At 34.1% G+C, this 18,908-nt stretch overlaps 2 protein-coding genes and 1 long non-coding RNA gene across 3 annotated transcripts; 2 read left to right on the top strand and 1 right to left on the bottom strand.

Moving 5' to 3' along the window:
* Positions 1-2,607: 2,607 nt before the first annotated feature.
* LOC104787635 (receptor protein kinase TMK1) lies at positions 2,608-6,252 on the bottom strand. The gene is made up of 2 exons (XM_010513240.3): positions 3,459-6,252; positions 2,608-3,355 (listed from the first exon to the last, which is right to left on the bottom strand). The coding sequence occupies exons 1-2, from the start codon at positions 5,755-5,757 to the stop codon at positions 2,823-2,825; spliced, it is 2,832 nt and encodes a 943-aa protein (XP_010511542.2). The 5' UTR covers positions 5,758-6,252; the 3' UTR covers positions 2,608-2,822.
* A 7,841-nt stretch (positions 6,253-14,093) lies between these two features.
* Positions 14,094-15,237, top strand: LOC147943878 (uncharacterized). Its single transcript, XR_015598142.1, has 2 exons — positions 14,094-14,301; positions 15,041-15,237. It is a non-coding gene; the product is annotated as an uncharacterized LOC147943878 (long non-coding RNA).
* A 98-nt stretch (positions 15,238-15,335) lies between these two features.
* Positions 15,336-16,028, top strand: LOC147943877 (uncharacterized). Its single transcript, XM_087512401.1, has 2 exons — positions 15,336-15,351; positions 15,448-16,028. The coding sequence occupies exons 1-2, from the start codon at positions 15,336-15,338 to the stop codon at positions 16,026-16,028; spliced, it is 597 nt and encodes a 198-aa protein (XP_087368527.1).
* Positions 16,029-18,908: the final 2,880 nt, after the last annotated feature.

The following is an 18,908-nucleotide window of genomic DNA, read 5'->3' as shown; positions in this document are numbered from 1 at the left end:
ATTGTGCTTGGTGGCTACTGGCTAGCGATATGAAATTTTCTTACGAGACGACATAATACCAAAATCTTTCGATTATCAACCTAAAATTTTTATTTTTAATGAAATATTTTACAGTTTTAGTAAGGAAAAAAAAGAGATTTTTTTACCTGATGGATAACTTGGGTTTGGAGCAAAAATAAGTTCCTCGTCAAACTTTGTTATTAGATGCGAAATAAAGACAATTCTTTTTTAAGTCTTTGTTTTATTGATACTAGATATTATTTGTTCAAACAATTTTTTTTTTTGTTAAGGGATCTTTAATTGTTTGTTCAAATCATAAATTGAGTCCTTTACTATTTTTGTATTTGAAATTTCTTACATTTATGGTTGTGTAAACTCAATTTAAGGATTTGAATGTCTATCTTTTTAATTTCTAAGGAAATTAGTCAATGAGAGAGTTTCTATATTTCATATGGAAATTGTTTTAGAAGCGTTTTTCTCTGCTTATTGAAATAACCGATGAGCGTTTGACTTGCAAGGAAATGTTGGAGTGTGACACAATATTGATTCATGCTTTCAGAAAAAAAAAAACAAGTAAAAATAAGGTTCAAGAGAGTTTCATATTATTTGTTTTACAACGTTCTATGATGTCTCCTAAGCAAGAGCTTGTTGTCCTTCAGCAGAAGGCTAGATAGCCATATTTGTTATTCAAAAGGATTTGAGATGTAGCTATGTTCATTTCATTGTTCTTCTTCAATATTAGTGAGAGATCACGTTTTGACTGTGACTTTGTGAGGAGTGGGCTTAATTACTAGGTGAGTTGGGCTTCAATTTTGTAGTCTTTTAGTGTTTTCAATTCTTTACGTTCTCGAGTCTTCTCTTTTGGAGTCTCTTGTCTTGTGGTCTAATCTTAACCCATAATTGAGGCTATTTGCAAGATTCACGTAACTAAAAATCACCCACTACGAAGTGAATGGTCAACACTCAACAGCTCGAAAAAAGAGAAAGAAAAAAAATAACAGTTGAAAAAAGAACAAGTGTTCGCACAATTTTATATAAATAAAATTTACAATACAAAAAAAATCTATGATGGAAAAAGTAGAAGAAATCAATCTGATCGGATGTCTAAGTTTTAAAATCATCTAATTCAATCATATATTCGTATTCTAATGTTGGAAAATTTACTTTTTCAAGATTAATTACTGCATGTACCTGAAAAAATATTAGCTCCTAAGATTTCTTTTATGTTTATTAAAAAATTAAAATTTAATTGCAAAGTGAACATAAATGTTTGTTTGTTTAGTTAAAAGAATTGTACTTTCTTGTAACATACAGTACTTGTGATTAACACTTCTAAATGTTCTGTTTAGTAGTACTGTAAAGTGTGAACATAATATCCATCTTTTTATTATCTTTTGGGTCATAGTACTAAACGCGTTATATGAAAAAGGAAAGAAATAAAAATCTTAGTCTTTTCCAATTTTCAGAGCTTAATATATAAGTTTGCTCAAAATCTTAATTTAATTGTATAGAGAAAAATATATGTTATGTGTTTTTCTTTTGCTTATGAGCAGTGCCGGCCATGAGGCCAAGCAAGGCAAGCACATACTTGCGACCTTAAAGATATTAAATAAATAACCGGCTGTAAAAATGTCAAAGTATCTTAGTAGCCCAGTGGTTAAAGTGCCTAAGAGTCACTAATAGATGCAGTGTTCGATTCCTACATGTTGCAATTGTCATTAAGTTTTGTTTTTTCTTCTTAACTAACCAGCCTTTTAAAATGTTACTGCCTGTAGCCTTAGTATTCCTAGCGCCGGCTCTGCTTATGAGACACAAAAGTACAAACGTGGGGAAAAAATATCACTATCTCTCTGTTCTATGTGCTGTATTCAATTGTAATTATGTACAACCTTTATTTGATGATAAGAGTAACGATATATACATGATTATGTTAGATCCCCAGCTCTGTTGTTCTATAATCAGTAATTGCTAACAAAACAAAAATGTAATCCTTAAAATATGATTACAATTATTGTAGTCCTGACCAAAACTTTGTTTATTTGTTCGATGTGGTTGAACTGTTTACCAAACCTTTGTCTTACAGATTTTTATTTAACCAAACACATTTTTGTCTTTTTCTCATTTTTCAACCATATTATATTTCATCTTAAAACCAGATGAAACGTTTGAATGTTTGAATATTTGAATATTTGAATATTTGAATATTTGATAGAATCTGAAACCTATATTTATTTATAAACTATAGACATATTTAATTAGTTAAAATTTGATTATATTATTTGGTATACTATTACAATGTTCATAAACCAAAAATCCGAAGAATCAAAAAAACCGAACGGCAATCTGGATCAACACTCTACATATATGATATGAATGGAAAAAGTGTTGAATTTGTGTCAACATATACTGATTTAAGCTGTTGAAAAATATTGTTTACTGAAATTTAAGTGTATGTAAAAAAAAAACTAAATTCACCAAAAACATTTTTGGTTAAGATCAAGTAGACGTCAATTTATAGAGATACTAAAAAAATGAAGATCCAAACAAAAGAGACAGCCATGTGAAGATGGATCCAATGCCAACCTCTCTACCTTACTGTCATTACCATTTTCCTCAAACTTAATAATTAAGACTTTAAAAGTACACACGTCACCTTTTCTAAATCAAGAAAACAAAAACACCAACAACAAATAATATTAAGAAACTCAAATTAAGCCCTAAATGTTGCTTGCATAACAAGAAACATGAAAGAATTGTGAGAGGAGGAAACACAAATATACAGAAGAAAAAAAACAAATATTGGGTTGGAGGAAATCTCTCATTCATCGTCCATCTACTGAAGTGAACGACTCTGCGAATCCGTAAGGTCTAGTGGGAATACTCATCTGCGTGTTGTCCAAGCTAGGTAAAAGCGATGAAGTCGAAGATTCGAGATCGCTTCTTCCTTCATAAGCTTGCCATTTCTTAAGTGCCTGAGGCAAAGACATGTCGAGATCGATACCGTATATGTCTTCTGGATTCTGATCTGAGGGTTTCCATAGCTCGACTAGTGAAGACAGAATATTGACTGCGTGTCCCATGTCTGGTCTCTGGTAAGGCTCACGGGCGCAGCAATGGCCTGCTAGTTCAGCAACAGTGTGAACGCTAGCTAGGGTTTCTTCGTCAAGGTCTATTGTTGGGTCAATCGCTTTCTTGAATGATGATTCTTTGTTGATGTACATCCGTTTGAACCAGGACACCAAGTGAATGCTCTCTTCTGGTTGCGATTCGTCTAGAGACTTTCTACCTGTTATGAGTTCCATTAGAATTACCCCGAAGCTGTACACATCTACCTTCGTGGTCACACGTCCCGTTACTGCAACAAACAAGATCACAATCATCATCAAGAAACAATCATTCTTATACATAATGAAGTAACCTATATATCATCATAAGAAACAATCTGTAAACCAGCTAACCTGCATATTCAGGTGCCAAGTAACCAAACGTTCCAGCAATTCTGGTTTCAATCGATCCTTTCCCTTCTGGGGCGAGACGAACGAGTCCAAAGTCTGCAACTTTCGCCCTCATATCATCACCTAGAAGAATGTTTGAAGGCTTAAGATCCCTGTGAATGAAGCTTTGGTGAGCTAATCCATGGAGATACTCCACACCTCTTGCAACATCCAAGGCTAAAGTCAATCTCTGTTTCCACAACAGAGGATTAAGCCCTTCCTCTGACCACTCAAACAAATGCCTACTCAATGTCCCTTGCGGCATATACTCATACACAAGAAGCTTCTCGTTCCCATCCAAACAATAACCGAGAAGCGTAACCAAATGACGATGCCTCACTTTTGTTAAAACCGCAATCTCTGATTTGAATTCTGCAAAACCTTTACCAGCAATCACTCCATTCTCCATTCTCTTAACTGCTATCTTTGTTCCATCGTGCAATTCGCCTTTATACACAACCCCGAAACCTCCTGATCCAAGAATGTTATCTTCACTGAAGTTGTTAGTCACAGAACGAAGCACTTGTATTGAGATCAGCATGTTTCCTGCTTCCACCATTTGGATATTATCTCCTACCTCACTCGTACCAGGAAGCGTGTAGGTATCACTTATGCCGCCAACGCTTACACTTGAACCCGCAACTGTGATTTTCACACTCTCGTTGTCAGAACCTGAATGTCGCGGATGCACCACTACTGCATTTGAGCTCTCACCTCTTGTGTTACGCTTTTGCCTCTTCTTGTACCAGCAGAAAACTAATAAACCGATCAAGACGATCGATAACAAACCTCCAAGAACTGAACCAACAATGATTCCTATAAACGTCGAAGACTTCATTCCTCTCCTGTCTTTATCACCATCAATTACTGAACCAGAACCACCTGAAGGCGAAGAAGAACTAGGAGACGGCAAAGAGCTTTTTGCCTTTCCAATGTCAGGATTACCATTAGTATTCACAACCACATTGCTTCTGAAACCAGGGACCTTCCCAAAAAGCTGGTTAGTCGAGACATCGAGTGTTTTGAGGTTAGGTAACGTTGCAAGTTCTTGAGGAATCGTACCCGTAAGGTTATTGATTTCAAGAACGATCCTTTGAAGCGATTTAATGGCTCCAAACTCGGGAGAAATCGTCCCCGTCAGACCCATTTTCTCAAGATTGACGACAGTAATGTTCCCATTGCTACAAGCAATCCCAATCCAGTTGGTGCAAGGATCATTTCCTTTCCAACTCTCAGCAAGCCTCAGCGGATAATGGAATGAACTAGCTATCAAAAGCAAAGACTTCACTCTAGGATCACACAAACCAGGACTAGACAAGCAAAAGCTATTGGAACCTTTATCCAAATCAACCGAAACAGAGCTCTTAAACTCAGGAAATGGTCCTTGAAGATGGTTATTAGTCAAGTTCACAACTTTAAGTGACTCAAGACTTAACAAAGACTCAGGAACTGGACCAGTGAACGAGTTATCCCTCAAACTCAAGCTCTCAAGCTCTCTAAGACCCGAAAAGTCCGGTAAAGGACCCGAGAACGCGTTGGAATGAAGCCAAACCTCTTTCAAACCAGTCATGTTCTGAAGAACATCAACTGAACCGGTTAGTTTCTGACCATTAAGCCACAAAGACTGAACCTGCGAGCCAGCTAAACTCAAAGGCAACTCACCTTCCAAGTTATTGAAAGCCAAATGCAACATCGACAAACCGGGAAACTCATCCGGTCCGAGAAAACCGGGTAATTTACCGGAGACATTTGCCGAGTTCGCCGAGAAATTCTGAAGAGCAGAGGCGTTTCTCAAACTCTCAGGTATCTCCCAAGACTTGAAAGGGTTGTTATCGATCTCTACAGACTGTAACGAAGTTAAACCTTGAAAGACATCACTAGGGATTGATTCGAAGTTGTTGTTACTAAGCATCAAGACTTGTAAAGAAGCTAAACCACTTAAAGAAGGAACAGAGCCAGAGATGTTGTTCCATTGAAGCTCAAGCCTTTCGAGCTCAGATAAGTTACGTAGATCAGGAGAGAGTGTACCTTGAAGACCCGAATGCCCGATTTGGATCCGGGTCACACGTTTTGTACCTGTACAAACGATGTGAGTCCATTTACACGGGTCAGGGTCAGACCAACCGAGAGAAACAGGTGGGTTTAAGCTCTTCTTGAGTGAAAGCATCGCTGAGATGTCTCCATCGGAGTCAGCTTTGGATGAATTGAGAAGAAGAAGGAGAAATGAAATCGAAAAGAGAAGAAAGGTTCGTCTTTTCTTCATAGCTTGAAGAAACAGAGGAGGAAGAAGAAGAAACAGAGAGAGATAAAGGTTGAAGCTTTAGGGTTAGAAGTTGATGGAAGTGGAAATGGGAAGATGGGCCATTGAGAGAGAAGGAAGGAAGAAGAAGAAAGATTGAAAACTATGAAGCAGAAGCCAAGGAGGCTGCACATGGGATGTCTGCCCCACTAAGCCAATGACAGTTTGGTAACAGATTAGATACATCAATTTTTTTTGTTTTTCTTACTTTTATTTAGGAGTTTTTGAATTTATTAAACTAATCATAGGATGATGAAGATAACGTTTATTCGTAAAAAATATATATATATTGACTACTTTAGTGTGGGTTGGGTGTTTTGTCAAATGCTTCACACAAACGAAATGGTGAACTAAAAAAGCAATAAATATCCCAATTTCGCCTTTTTTTTTTTTTTGTTTACATATTGGTCAAATATGTATGTGGTTTTAAAACAAGTTGTTGTTGTAACTTGTAAGAGTGAGTTTGCTATATAAATAAGTACTAGCATTTATGTAGGATGAAATATCATTTGTGGAAACGATTTGGTGGAGCATTTTCGTAAATAAATAGCATATTTTAGTTATCAAAAAATAAGAAAAATAAGTAGCATATTTAACGAGCGTATTTTTAAAAAAAATAATATGTATATCGAATCAAATAATGACATATGTTAAACCAAAAAAAAACGCATAATCCATACTATAGTACATATTCTCTCATTTTAAATATTTCAGATTCGAAATTTATACAATTTTATGCACAAAAATAAATCACTGTATTAGCAAAAATTTAATTCACAGATTTGTCACCAAAAAAGAAAAAACCATGGTTGTTTAGTAGTATTATTCTTGTTATTTTATAGTATAACCTAAAAGTGAACCTTGTAGTAGTAACTTTCAAGCCTCAAGTTGGACTTTAATCAAGAAGTCATTTACCCAAAGAAGTATAATCGTTGTACGAATTACAGAGTCTGAACAGTTTGTTTCCAAATACTTAAGTGAGGTACACATTAATTCTTCAAAGGATAACATAACAATTATTCTAGGAGGGAAGGTGAAATTTATATATTTTAAAAATTCTATATTCGGGTAGTTCACCAAAAATTTAGAGATCACACATCGAGGGTTCTAGGCTGTCAAATGGCATAAGAGTGCAAAAGTTGTGAAAAAGATTGGCAAATGATTCGTAGATAACACAAAAAGCATAAAAAATATTACAATACGTAGCCAAAAGATATTATAAAAAGCATATAAGGTGTTAAAACAAAAATTCATAAAGAAGCCTCGACTAACGAGAGGCAACAAAGATATACAAACAAAAAAAATGAAACTATTATTATATACAATATAATATGAATATATGTGATGCAAATTTTTTTATATAAAATTGTTGTGTCTGTTTTTAGCAAAATGCTACATGTATCTTTCGTTGCTGTCTCATGAATCATGATAATTCAAAAGTCCTTTATCCTTTTATATTTACAAGTATTGTATTATTGTGACTTTCTATGGGTGCAAAAACTTTTTATATATGTATAGAAAAAAACCAGGTGAAGCTGATTCCCCATGCACATGGCTTCTCTGCAAAGATCTACAAGAAAAGAAAAGAAAAGAAAAACTATATTATTTCTAGGTTCTAAGTTCTAAGTTCTAATTTCTAAGTTCTAACTATAGAAATCTCATTATTTTTAAGAGAGCAATGCCTATTTTGTTTTTTTATGTTGGATAAGAATTGTGTTTGTCATAAATTAGGAAATGATGATGAACATTGGTAGTGAGCGAGACCTGTCAAAAATACTAAATGAATTCAACCTTTTTCAGATAAGTGCAAGACTTTGCATTATTTGAAAACAAAAATTTGTTACTTGTTGGGTAAATTTATATAAAATTATTGTATGCAATCAAAGCCCAACTACTTCTATTGATAATATAGCAATCATATAGCCAAATCACAGTGACGACTCGTAAATTTTGTTATCTTTGTGATGAAACCATGTTGTCGCTAATTTAGCGAAAATTCTGGACAATCATTCCTAATTTGTTAGTACTAGTAAAATAGTCACTCATCAGTTACCAATGAAACATAAAAGTCAACAATTTATTAGGAAAATTGCGATGAGTTTATAAGCGTTTATAAATTATAACGTGTATGGTGTATAGTGTATGTAATCTATTTAGAAATATTATGTAAGTCTCAAATCATTACAAGAATATATGCAATGGAATTTTTTTCTAACAAGTTTCTTCGCAAACGGTGTACAGTGAAAAATGAGATAAACACCATTCTGTAGCAAATTGTTCGTCGCAAATTCAACACTTGTTTCTTCCACTTAGATCCATGAAACAATATGCTGCTACTAAAACATGGAAGAGTTGAAATCTTAAAAATCAAAACACTATGTATAGATGGTATGAACTGCCTTAACAAGAATTCTTGATGAACATCATTGAACGGAATGGATACTTAGTACATTACATTATAAATATAAAATGTTAGACCTCTGTTAATTTTTGTCGCATATCTAACACCTTCATACGGTTTAAGGTCAGCTCCTCATTCTCTCTTGTAACTCTGTTTTAACAGAAACACAAAGAGAACTTTACTAGCTCCCTCTATCTCTCTTGTCTTATTCTTTGTTTTGTTTCTTGTTTTTACAAAACAAAGACAGAAACGTTTAGAAAGAGAAAATAGAGAACACATTATTGTCTACATTTTATGTAGCAGTTTTTTTGTACTTACTACATACACTTACACACACTTTGAGACTCTAGATTAACCACTCTTCCTAGACATAATCATTACTAGATTGTAGTCTAAATTTAGTAAAAGCTTGAGCACTCGATCTCTTACACTTCTAATAACTTATTTAGACTCTAATTTGGGCTTAACTAGTTTAGGTTATTGACTTATTTCATTAAACAACACATAACTTAACTTAGGTGAATTATAACACAAACACCTCTTCACTTGGGCCTTAACAAATCTGCTGGCCCATATAGCAAAACCACAAAGTCCAACATGTTCTTTGGTTGATTTTGCTTCCCTTTTTGCCTTTGACTCCTTTACGACAATTGACAAATGACAACTTTTCTTCGTCATTTCTTCTTCTCTTTAGTTCATTTTCATCTTCTCATAAAGCTTTCTTCTTTCTTGTTGCAGGGAAAGGATATGTTGAATCTAGGATTCACACAATGAATTTGTTCGAAGTAGAAAACAAATTCACTTAAGATTTCTCTAAAAAAACTGGATCAAAAGCTGGAACAATTGAAAACTCTCGGAGAAGAAGTTAAGTTTTCTCTCAAGAACAATGTAGAACTAAGGCTTTTTTGTATTAATTGCTAGATGAATTACAAGGAAAAAGGTACCCCTCTATTTATGAGTGCCTTTACAAGATAAGCTTATTTTCTTTAAATCTCGGATTGAATATAAGGTAATTTTCTCTTTTAATAATCAAGTCGGACTCGGAGGCGGTCACAAAGGTCGGTCGGCTAACTTTGGTGGGTTTCCGCTTACATGTCTGATTAGCCAGCCTAAAAGGAATATCCTCCGGTTTAGTTGACTTTTAGAATTGATCGGTTTACCTTTGGTTTAGGTAGGTATATTGTTGGTGCTAAATTCTGCACCAACATGATACAACTCCAACAATTTTTCTTCATTCCTAAAAATATTAAATGATTATTAAATTTCTTATATTTTACAATTTTTCATAAAATTATTCCTCAATTTTCAAATTTACAAATTAATTTCTCAAGTTCGTAAAAACTATGAATTTTTTAAAATTCGAGGTGACTTACATTTTTATTTATTTGACGTTAGACTTCTTCAACATTCAGTTTACGTAGTCAACACAAAGTTTGGAAATGAATGTGCCTATTTCCGGGGCTGGGGTTAAAGCTAAGCCAATGCTTTAGACATCAAGAATATATAAACATTTTAGTGGTCGTTAACTTTTGAAACTTTGTACACGGTTCAATTCGTCAAATATCTAATTTTTGTGATTTTTAAAAAATTTATGCTTCTAAATGGACTTCAAAATTTTAATTTGCTTTAGGTAGCAAAATATTTCGGATCGGATCTGTATCTACACGTTGATTAGAAAATTAATCTGTTAATAGCAAATGTTCGTGGAATTTTCTAATTATTTTAGTGTACTTGTGTTCTTTTATTAACGTGAAGTAAATATATACAACTTCGTTCTCGAAAATGGATTAGGAATATTGTGTCGGTTTAGTAACTGACGTATTATGGAACAACATAATGTTTATTTACATCGTGGCCTCGTGGGAACTCCAAATGTTTTGGCCTATAATCTCCTTGAGTATCTAATTAAACCCAGTCTCTAGTCCATTTCAATCTGACGAATGCCTCTCTCGACATCCCAAGAAGGATTTGAACCTGGAACACAAAGATTAACGTTTAATTAATCCTTGCCTCAGGTTTTGACGTTTATTTTAAAACGTTGGTTGCAAAACCTTAGGAAAGATAGCATACTATCTTAAATGTGACTGAATAACATTTTGGTATGCTGATGCTAAACATGGATAAATATGAGAGAGAGCATACTCTCTTACTGAACCAAATGGGCAATTAGTCAAACCACAAAAGTTGGAGAATCAATCCCTATATATTTAAACCATACAAAAGATATATTGCCATAAATAGTAACATTTTATCAATATTTTCTCTACCATGTTTTCCACGTTTAAAGATTTTATGGATGAAACATATAATTGAAAATTTGAATAAAAATTTACTTTAATTACATATTATATATGTTTGACAGAAATAGATATTGGTTCCATAATTATAATTTGACTCAAAATAATTTTACTGATTTATTTTGCACATAATGCGGGTTGTTACCTAATATATTAGTATAAAAATTTCTTCAATCAAGTTTTTGTTTTGAAAAGAAACCAAACAAATGTCCCAACTTAGAAGGAAAAATCTTCTAAAGAAGTCAAAATGAAAAATAGTAATCAAAACTGAAGTTCCAAAATATATTTTTAAAAGAAATACAAATAAATAAAAACTTAGGAAAAGTAGTGTTAATTCTACTTTTCTTATTTTTAAAACAATTTGTGTTCTTTAATGAACGTGTCAAGTACATACAATATACGACTTATAATTAAGGAAAATTCTTGGGTTCACCCCTAGGGGTGAACACCTCTTATTCATCCCCTCTTAATCAACCAATCAAAAATTAAAATTATGTCGGTTTGGGTCTATAAATGAAGACTAGGGTTTAAATTTTATAATTTAAAAAATTATATATCGGTTTGGGTTTATAAAAGAATAGTTAGGGTTTAAATTTTATAATTAATGAAATTATATATCAGTTTGGATTTACAAAAGAGTGGTTAGAGTTTAGATTTTACAATTGAACGTAATTTTATGTCGGTTGGGTTTATAAAAAAATGGTTAGTGTTTAGGGTTTAAATTTTAAAATTAAATAAAATTATATGTCGGTTTGGGTTTATAAAAGAGTGGTTAAGATTTAGGGTTTAGATTTTACAATTAAACAAAATTATGTATCGAATTGTGTTTATAAAAGAGTGGTTAGGGTATAGGGTTTATATTTATGTTTGGATTTATAAAAGAGTGCTTAGGGTTTAAATTACAAAATTAGGGTTTAAATTACAAAATTGAACAAAATTATATGTTGGTTTGAGTTTATAAAAAAATAGTTAAGATTTAGATGTTATAATTAAAAACTATAATATAATATTAAAATTAATAATTTTAAAATTGACTGATACTCTTTTTTTTTTGTCAAACAAATTGATTGATATACATTCTACAGAATTTGTTTACTTAATAAGAGGAGGTGAATAAGAGAGGTTCAACCCTAGGGGTGAACCCAAGAATTTTCCATTAATTAATATATCTTCAAATTCATTTTATAATTAATATCTCTAGATTATTGTTATCTAGAGATATTCATTCTATAATCATTGATATCTCTAAATATTTACATTTCATTAGCTCATTCTTCCTATCTCTAGATTATTTACTATTAATTCCCTAACTTAGTTAGCACTAAAAATCCCCAATAAAAGGGAAGGAGGAGGAACTAAAAAAGTACGTAACCAACTCAAACAAACTCCATAAAGAAAAGAAACAAAGAGAAAAAATGCAACTGTTGAAAGGTGGTTTTGTATTAGTCATAACGCTAATCTTGTTCCTAATGACGTTGTCAGTGGCTGCTATTCGTAAAGATCTATCTTTGATTGGAGTTAAGAGAGAGATCCCAACAGGTCATTTGATTGGAGTCGAGAGACAGATCCCAACAGGTCCTAATCCATTACATAATTTTCCAAGTCCTCCTCAACCTTCACCAATACATCGTCATTTGATTGGAGTCGAGAGACAGATCCCAACAGGTCCTAATCCGTTACATAATTTTCCAAGTCCTCCTCAGCCTTCACCAATACATCGTTAATTGATTGGAGTGGAGGAAACCAATATCGAATGGTCTTGGAATTCATTGAAAAACCCGAGCGGTTTTAATTAATACTACTTATATTATGATTAGCGACAAATAATATGTAATGTTTAATTGACAGAATAAATAAATTTTATTTTGATAAAACTAGCATTATATTTTAATTGTCCACCAGCAAATATTGTTAAGCGAAGCCGAGTTTGAAATGGTAAAACATTCTGTTAGTTTGTCTTTATACTTCGTAATAGATTAAGACCCGTGCTCTGAATTTTATTTTATTTATATTATAATTTTATATAAAATATAATTTATGTGGTTGTTTTTAAAAGTTTTTTTGGATAAAACATTATGCAATAAAATCATATGCTAAATATGAAGACTTGAAAAAAAGATACATATTTTGTAAGTTTTATATTGTTAATGATTCTAGATAAGTACCCGTGCTATAACAATGGTTAAATTTTATTTCGTAATCTATCTTGTAACCCCTTATTTAACTTGTAACCAATCAATCTATCAATTTTGTAATCTATCTTTGGTTAACGTTATGGTCTATCGATAAAATCTGGGGAAAATAAATTTGTAATATTGTGTTTAAAGATCTTTGGAAACAATGTTATATAGGACTAAAATCTTCCAAAAATACAGTTTGGAATATCCATGATTTTATTTGTTTCCATTAATATATCAATTATCAATTTGGAATATCCCTAATATTTCTGTGTAACCCAATTAATATTAATATTAATATATTGATTAATCTATAACTTATTTGTAACCATTTATTAAAAATATAAAATCTACAAAAACTATGTTGTGTACTTACCTTTTATTAAAAAGGGGATTAGAAGTGGGACGTGGACGTGTATTAGTTAGTCCGTGTATGCAACAAAATATTCTGAATGTAACTCACAATCATTTTTTTTTTGTGATCTTACTGGTGAGTATAGTGTATAAAAACTAATATATTAATTTTAAAGAATTTATTCTTTTACCCGAGTATAGTGTATGAATTGTAAGTTGTTAGTATCAATTGCGACAGATACAGGTTGTTCGCAACAGCCTTCAGAAGCGCATCTTCGTGTTGGGGAACATCCTCATACTTAAGAGTATCTGAGTGATGATGGAGATTGCAAAAAAGGGTTACTAGATGTCTGCATATGTGATTAAAATGTAGATTGATTTTTTAGGTATCATAAAAGAAGAAGTACATCACATATTACCTCAAAAGAATCATAAAAGACTCTGTAGTGACCCGTACTAAAGGTAAAAATCCCATATAAAAATTCATTGAACAAAAAGAGTTGAGAAGACAAAAGATGCCAAATAAAGAAGAACTGTCAAGACAGAAGTGAGAAAAATAAAAATAAAACAACATCGAAAGTCGAGAGCCTAACGTTGGTACCGTCCGTCCAACATGCCAGCTAACGCTTGTGGTACCAAGAGGCTAAAGCTGGTACTGAACATCCAACGTGCCAGCCAGCGCTGGTACCGAGAGGCCAACGTGGGTTGTACCATTGACCGTCCGATGAACCAACTATTGACCACTCATCATACCGTTGACTTCGATCAGACGCGTGACCCGGAATTTTTGCTGCCCGAGAAATGGCGCGTGAAGAAGGAGATTCATCCCCTTTCTAGCCCAATAAAAACACATGCATGCACAAGGAACCAAGATGACAAATATCCAAGACAAGTGTGAACGAAGTAAAAATAAAATGACAAGTGTGAACATAAAAGATTCCATCCGCCACTTGTTTTCCCCATGCAATTCGTCCACCAAGTGTCCAGCCACTTTTCTCCGACCAAAGAACACACTCTCGCCTATAAATACTGAACCTTAGTGCGATTTTGTTAGTTTTCTCCATCCTTAGTAAAAAAGAGAGAGAGAGAGAGCAAGAGAGAGAGAGCAAGAGAGAGATTCCAAGTAGAGTGTTCCATCCCGCGAGTTGTTGGCCGCATTAGATTAGCGCTAGCCGTAGTATCAGCCAGCGTACTAGCCGTAGGATCTGTTCATGTCGAACCTCCGCCAATTAGCGCTAGAAGTCTGAGTTGATTTGTTTATCTTTCCGACCAAGTACAGGTGAGTCTCTAATCATGTGATATGGTTCATGATAGAATTCGGTTTTTGTTAAAAATTGCTTAGGATTTTCTTGTTAAATCTAGGCATTATTGTTGGTTTATTGTGTAGATTAGTTTCTTATCAATCTAGATTCAGCTCTAGGTAGTAAAGTCTCGTTTCATTGCTTGTCTTGTATGTTGATTGTGTTGCTTGTGATTATTGCTTGTTTGAATGTTTATGTGCTTTTGTGTTAGCGCTTAGTCTCTAGATTTCGCTCTAGTTACTTAAGTTGCATGTTGCTTATGGTTGTTCACATGATTGTCTGTGTGCATTGCATGTTGCTTGTGTGCCTTGCATGTTGTTGTTTGTTTGTATGTTGAGGTTTTGTGTGTAGGTGAAGACTTCCCCAAGGCCGTAATCTGAGTGGATTACAAAGAGTCGGAGTGAAAAGATTCAGCCTATGGTTCCACCTGTTGAGAAGGTCTCGCATGTGATGGTTTATGCTCGTGTGCCTTTGTGGCTGCGAGTATAAGTGTTCATGGGTGTGGGGAGAAGTGATGGAGTGAAGGGCCCTAGAAGTGTCAAGAAGAGTCATTAGCTTCCGCTTGCGTATACTTGGTGACAATATACTTGTGTTGTTTGTGTTGCTTACATGTTGTGTGTTGCTTGTTGGGGTTCGGTTTTGGGGTTTTTGGTTTCTTGTTAGGTTCCCGAACTCACTGAGTGACTAGAGCTCATGACTCCATAATTTGTTTTGCAGGTAACCTTAGTCGGGAAAGCCTTAGAGGGAGCAAATGACTTTAGGCCAGCCGGTGTATTGTTGTATTGCTTTTGTAAGATGTTTATGTAAAATAAGTTATCATGTTTTGGCTCTAGGGCTTGGTACCAAAAACGTTCTGTATGTTTTGGAGACTTGTTTTGTGAAAGAAATAAAGTATGGAAGTTGTTTTCATTAAATTTGTGTGGTGTTGAATGGTATTAGCCTTGTCCGGGCCAACACAACGTTCCAGGTGGTAAGGGTTACAAAGCCTAAGCTGTCTCGGAGCGGTGAAATTATGCTAAGTAAGACTGGTTGGGAAGCAACTTCTTCTATCCCTTGACTGGACCACCTAGGCGCAGTTTCAATAGTAGCGTCCTGTGGCTGTCTATTGGCTTATCCAATCATAGGATGGTTTGGGGGCGTTAAAGACTCCCTACATGATATTCCCGCAAGCTACGTTGTATCAAAAAATTGGATATCATATGCTGATGTTGAAGAGCTAATCATTCTCCAGTTTTCATCTTGGAGCTCATTCTCAAACATTGGAAAAAGGAAAGGAGATAGCCAACCAACCACGTCTGTGGATCCTCAAACTAGTACAAGACATCATGACCTGACTGTGGACAAACCTTATTTCACAACAATGGCAATGGTATATCTCATCTTTCTCGAGAATCAACTCCCCTATGTCATTTTGGAGAAGTTGTTCGAATGCAGAAAAAATTTGGTTGGATCGTCTCCCACGCCCACGCTAGAGGAACTAATCCTGAAATTGTTTTCCCTTGAGGTTGATATGACTTGCAGCAATTACAAGTTCAAACATCTTACAGACATGTACCGGCATGTTTATGAAAATTCTCTTGGAACCAATGCAAGGGGATCAAAAAAGCCAACAAAAGATATGTATAACGCGGATAGACTATCCCGCTCTGGAGTGAAATTCAACAAAGTGAAGCGTGAATACTCATTAGTTGTTTTTTACTTCTGAGTACATAGATCTCATAAACTATCTTGTTACCACCACTAAAGATGTTGAGATACTCACTGCATCAGATACAAACATCATAATACACTATTTCTTGTGTATATAATACATATATTTGATGACTTAATAAACATGTATTGCTTAAACAAAGAAGCTATATCTAATGATATTGGGCGGCTGAGCTTGGTGGTGGAAATGATAAACAAGTTAAGTCAAGGCGTGCTGACACAAATAGACACCATATCACGGCACAACTAAAGAATTCAACATTCACTCCAACTCTTGTAGAAATAATTCTTGCACCATTCTCAAGAAAGTTTACTACAGCGACTTGTGGGCTGGGACGGCTACTGCGGATTGCTCTTGCTGTTGACTATCGCTGCTACTGTAGCTTCTATATATTAAGCTGTCAAGGCCAAATGATTACATGGTTGATGGTTCTAATATGCTAAAACTTGTTTACAACTATTGTTTTTGTAATTTCCAATAATTTGGTGGTGATCATTCATTTCAGCCAATATTCAGTTTGGGTTTGTGACTATATTTTATATATCCACGTGATTTTTCTATTTCGTTCTAATAATTACTATCTATCAAACAAGGTTGTTATACAAATTTACTTGAGAGTATACTTAAGTATTAATGCTATTTTCTTTAGTATCATGTTATTTTGTTCTTTGAACATCTGATTTGCCTAATTAAAAACATTACATATTTTATATATCTCTATTACTCGATGAGACCAATTAATAAATATTTTTTCTTGGAAATAATAAAACGTTATATTTTAAACTCATTTATCTCAATACCTTTTTGTAGAGCATCTCCAATGGTTGGAGTTCAAATTGGGTTCTAAATCATTTTTTAATTGAAAAAATACAAAACTAAAAGTTTAGATAATTCAAAAAAAAAAAAAAAATCTTAGAGATAGTCCAATGGTAGAACCTTTAGTATCTGAAATTTTGAAAATTTGAAAACTTGTATCTACTTGTATCTAAACTTAACTAAACTTGACACACACTCAATGACACACACACACTCATCAATGTACTCACCAATCTTCAGTCATCTATGTACTCACATTCAGTTCAAAAGAAGAGAAAGTTTAAAAATGCATCATCGTCATGATCATCATTATTAAGATTTATGTTACATCACATACTCTTAACTGCTTGTTGTCGATTCCAACGATAGCAAGCAAAATTACTTCATCTTTTAATTCAAAGATATTGTAATTTCAAACTCTTTTAGTAACCTCACCTTCTGGTTATCAGTGGACTGAAGAGTACCATTTGAGTCCATGTATCGTGTACAACAAGCCAAAACTATCCCTACTGCTCCCTTCCAATGAATGAAAACTTAAATTGGATTGTTTGGGTGGATAATGAAAACGCCTAAAAGGTTTAATCTTTTGTTTCCTTCTTCAATTGGTCAAGCCACTTAGATAACAACCGAAAGACAACGACGACGACGAAGAAAGTCAGAGGAGCAGCCAAAAAGCTGCAATATTCTATTATTAGCTTATTCCCTTCCATTAACCATTCTTCTAATCAAATTCTAACAATCCACTATACCCAAAAATTGAACAATTCAAAACTCGATATAAATCACAATCTGCAAGAAAAAACAAAAACCCTAATTGGATCCATCATATTCTAGACACCTAAATTTATCGAGGAAGAAAAAGTATTCGAGTGCAGATAGAACCAGATCCTCGTGAATATGATATGAACTTACTGTTTCCGTCGTAGATTTTGATAAAAGGATTTTCACCCAGGGTATCAATTCTCTATGCAGTTGTAGAACAAAGGGTTATCAATCCAAATGGTTGTGATGTTAGCAGATAAAATATGATCAGAACAGTGCAAGTCAAGCCAAGCAATAGAATGGGTTTTCGACTATCAACCTAAAGTAAACAAAAATTAAATAAAACAAGAACAACACGACCTAAGCACACGATGCAAGCATTCGGGGTACCGGATCAAGTGGGTAATCAGATAATAGAAGAAATCAAGAACACAAAGATGAACAACTCGAGGGTATACACGAGGCTGGTGATCGAGTACCAGTTTGGGTAATGGGTCGAGTTATAGATAAAAGGCTGAACAATCAAGTACATAAGCTCCTAAGGATGGGCTAACCGAATCATAAGTGCTCCTGATCAATTGGGGATGTTTCACATGCCTCAAGCAAAATATTTCCTAGACAATGAATCTCTAAACCTTGAAAAAACACTCTCGTGATAGAAACAATCAATCTTAATCACTCCCCTACCCAACTCTCGTTGGAGAAACATGACTAAGCAGACATTAAAATCTGATTCATTATTGTCAAGAAACTCCTTACACATCTAATCTCTTAGGCCAAGTGAGTAAATCTCTAGCATTGGTTGGTTCAAGCATTTCAACAACATCTCTCGATGGAAAAACACCCTAGTTCTAATCTCAACCTCTCGGCCTGAAAATAGCATTGAGTATACCAATCTAGAAATGAATTTTCATAAAAACAATCAAGCTAAGATATCCTAATCGATCAAGAACACATACTCGCTTATCCCATCCTTAGAAAATTTCAGTCACTACTCAGATCTCATGGCAAGCAATATGAAAACAGAAACGAATAAGAATTGCATTGGATTAAAAGGAAAACTGAAGTAATGAAAAATACAGAATCACAAATGAAAAGTAGTTAAAAGAAGTAAAATTAAAATCCTAACAAAGCTTAAAAAGTTTAAATTGCTCTCTCTCTCTCTCTCTCTCTCACAGAAGCTCTCGCTCTCTGGTTTGTGAGTGTCTGCGGCTTGCTGGTGAGAAAATAAGGAGGGAGTTTATATATGAAAACCCCTTTGACCTAGCTTCCCAGCTCTGCCCGAAGGTCTGCACG

The sequence above is a fragment of the Camelina sativa genome, chromosome 5 (assembly GCF_030686135.1).
Source record: "Camelina sativa cultivar CO46 ecotype springtype chromosome 5, ASM3068613v1".
Lineage (NCBI taxonomy): Eukaryota > Viridiplantae > Streptophyta > Magnoliopsida > Brassicales > Brassicaceae > Camelina > Camelina sativa.
This window is presented reverse-complemented; position numbering and strand designations above follow the sequence as displayed.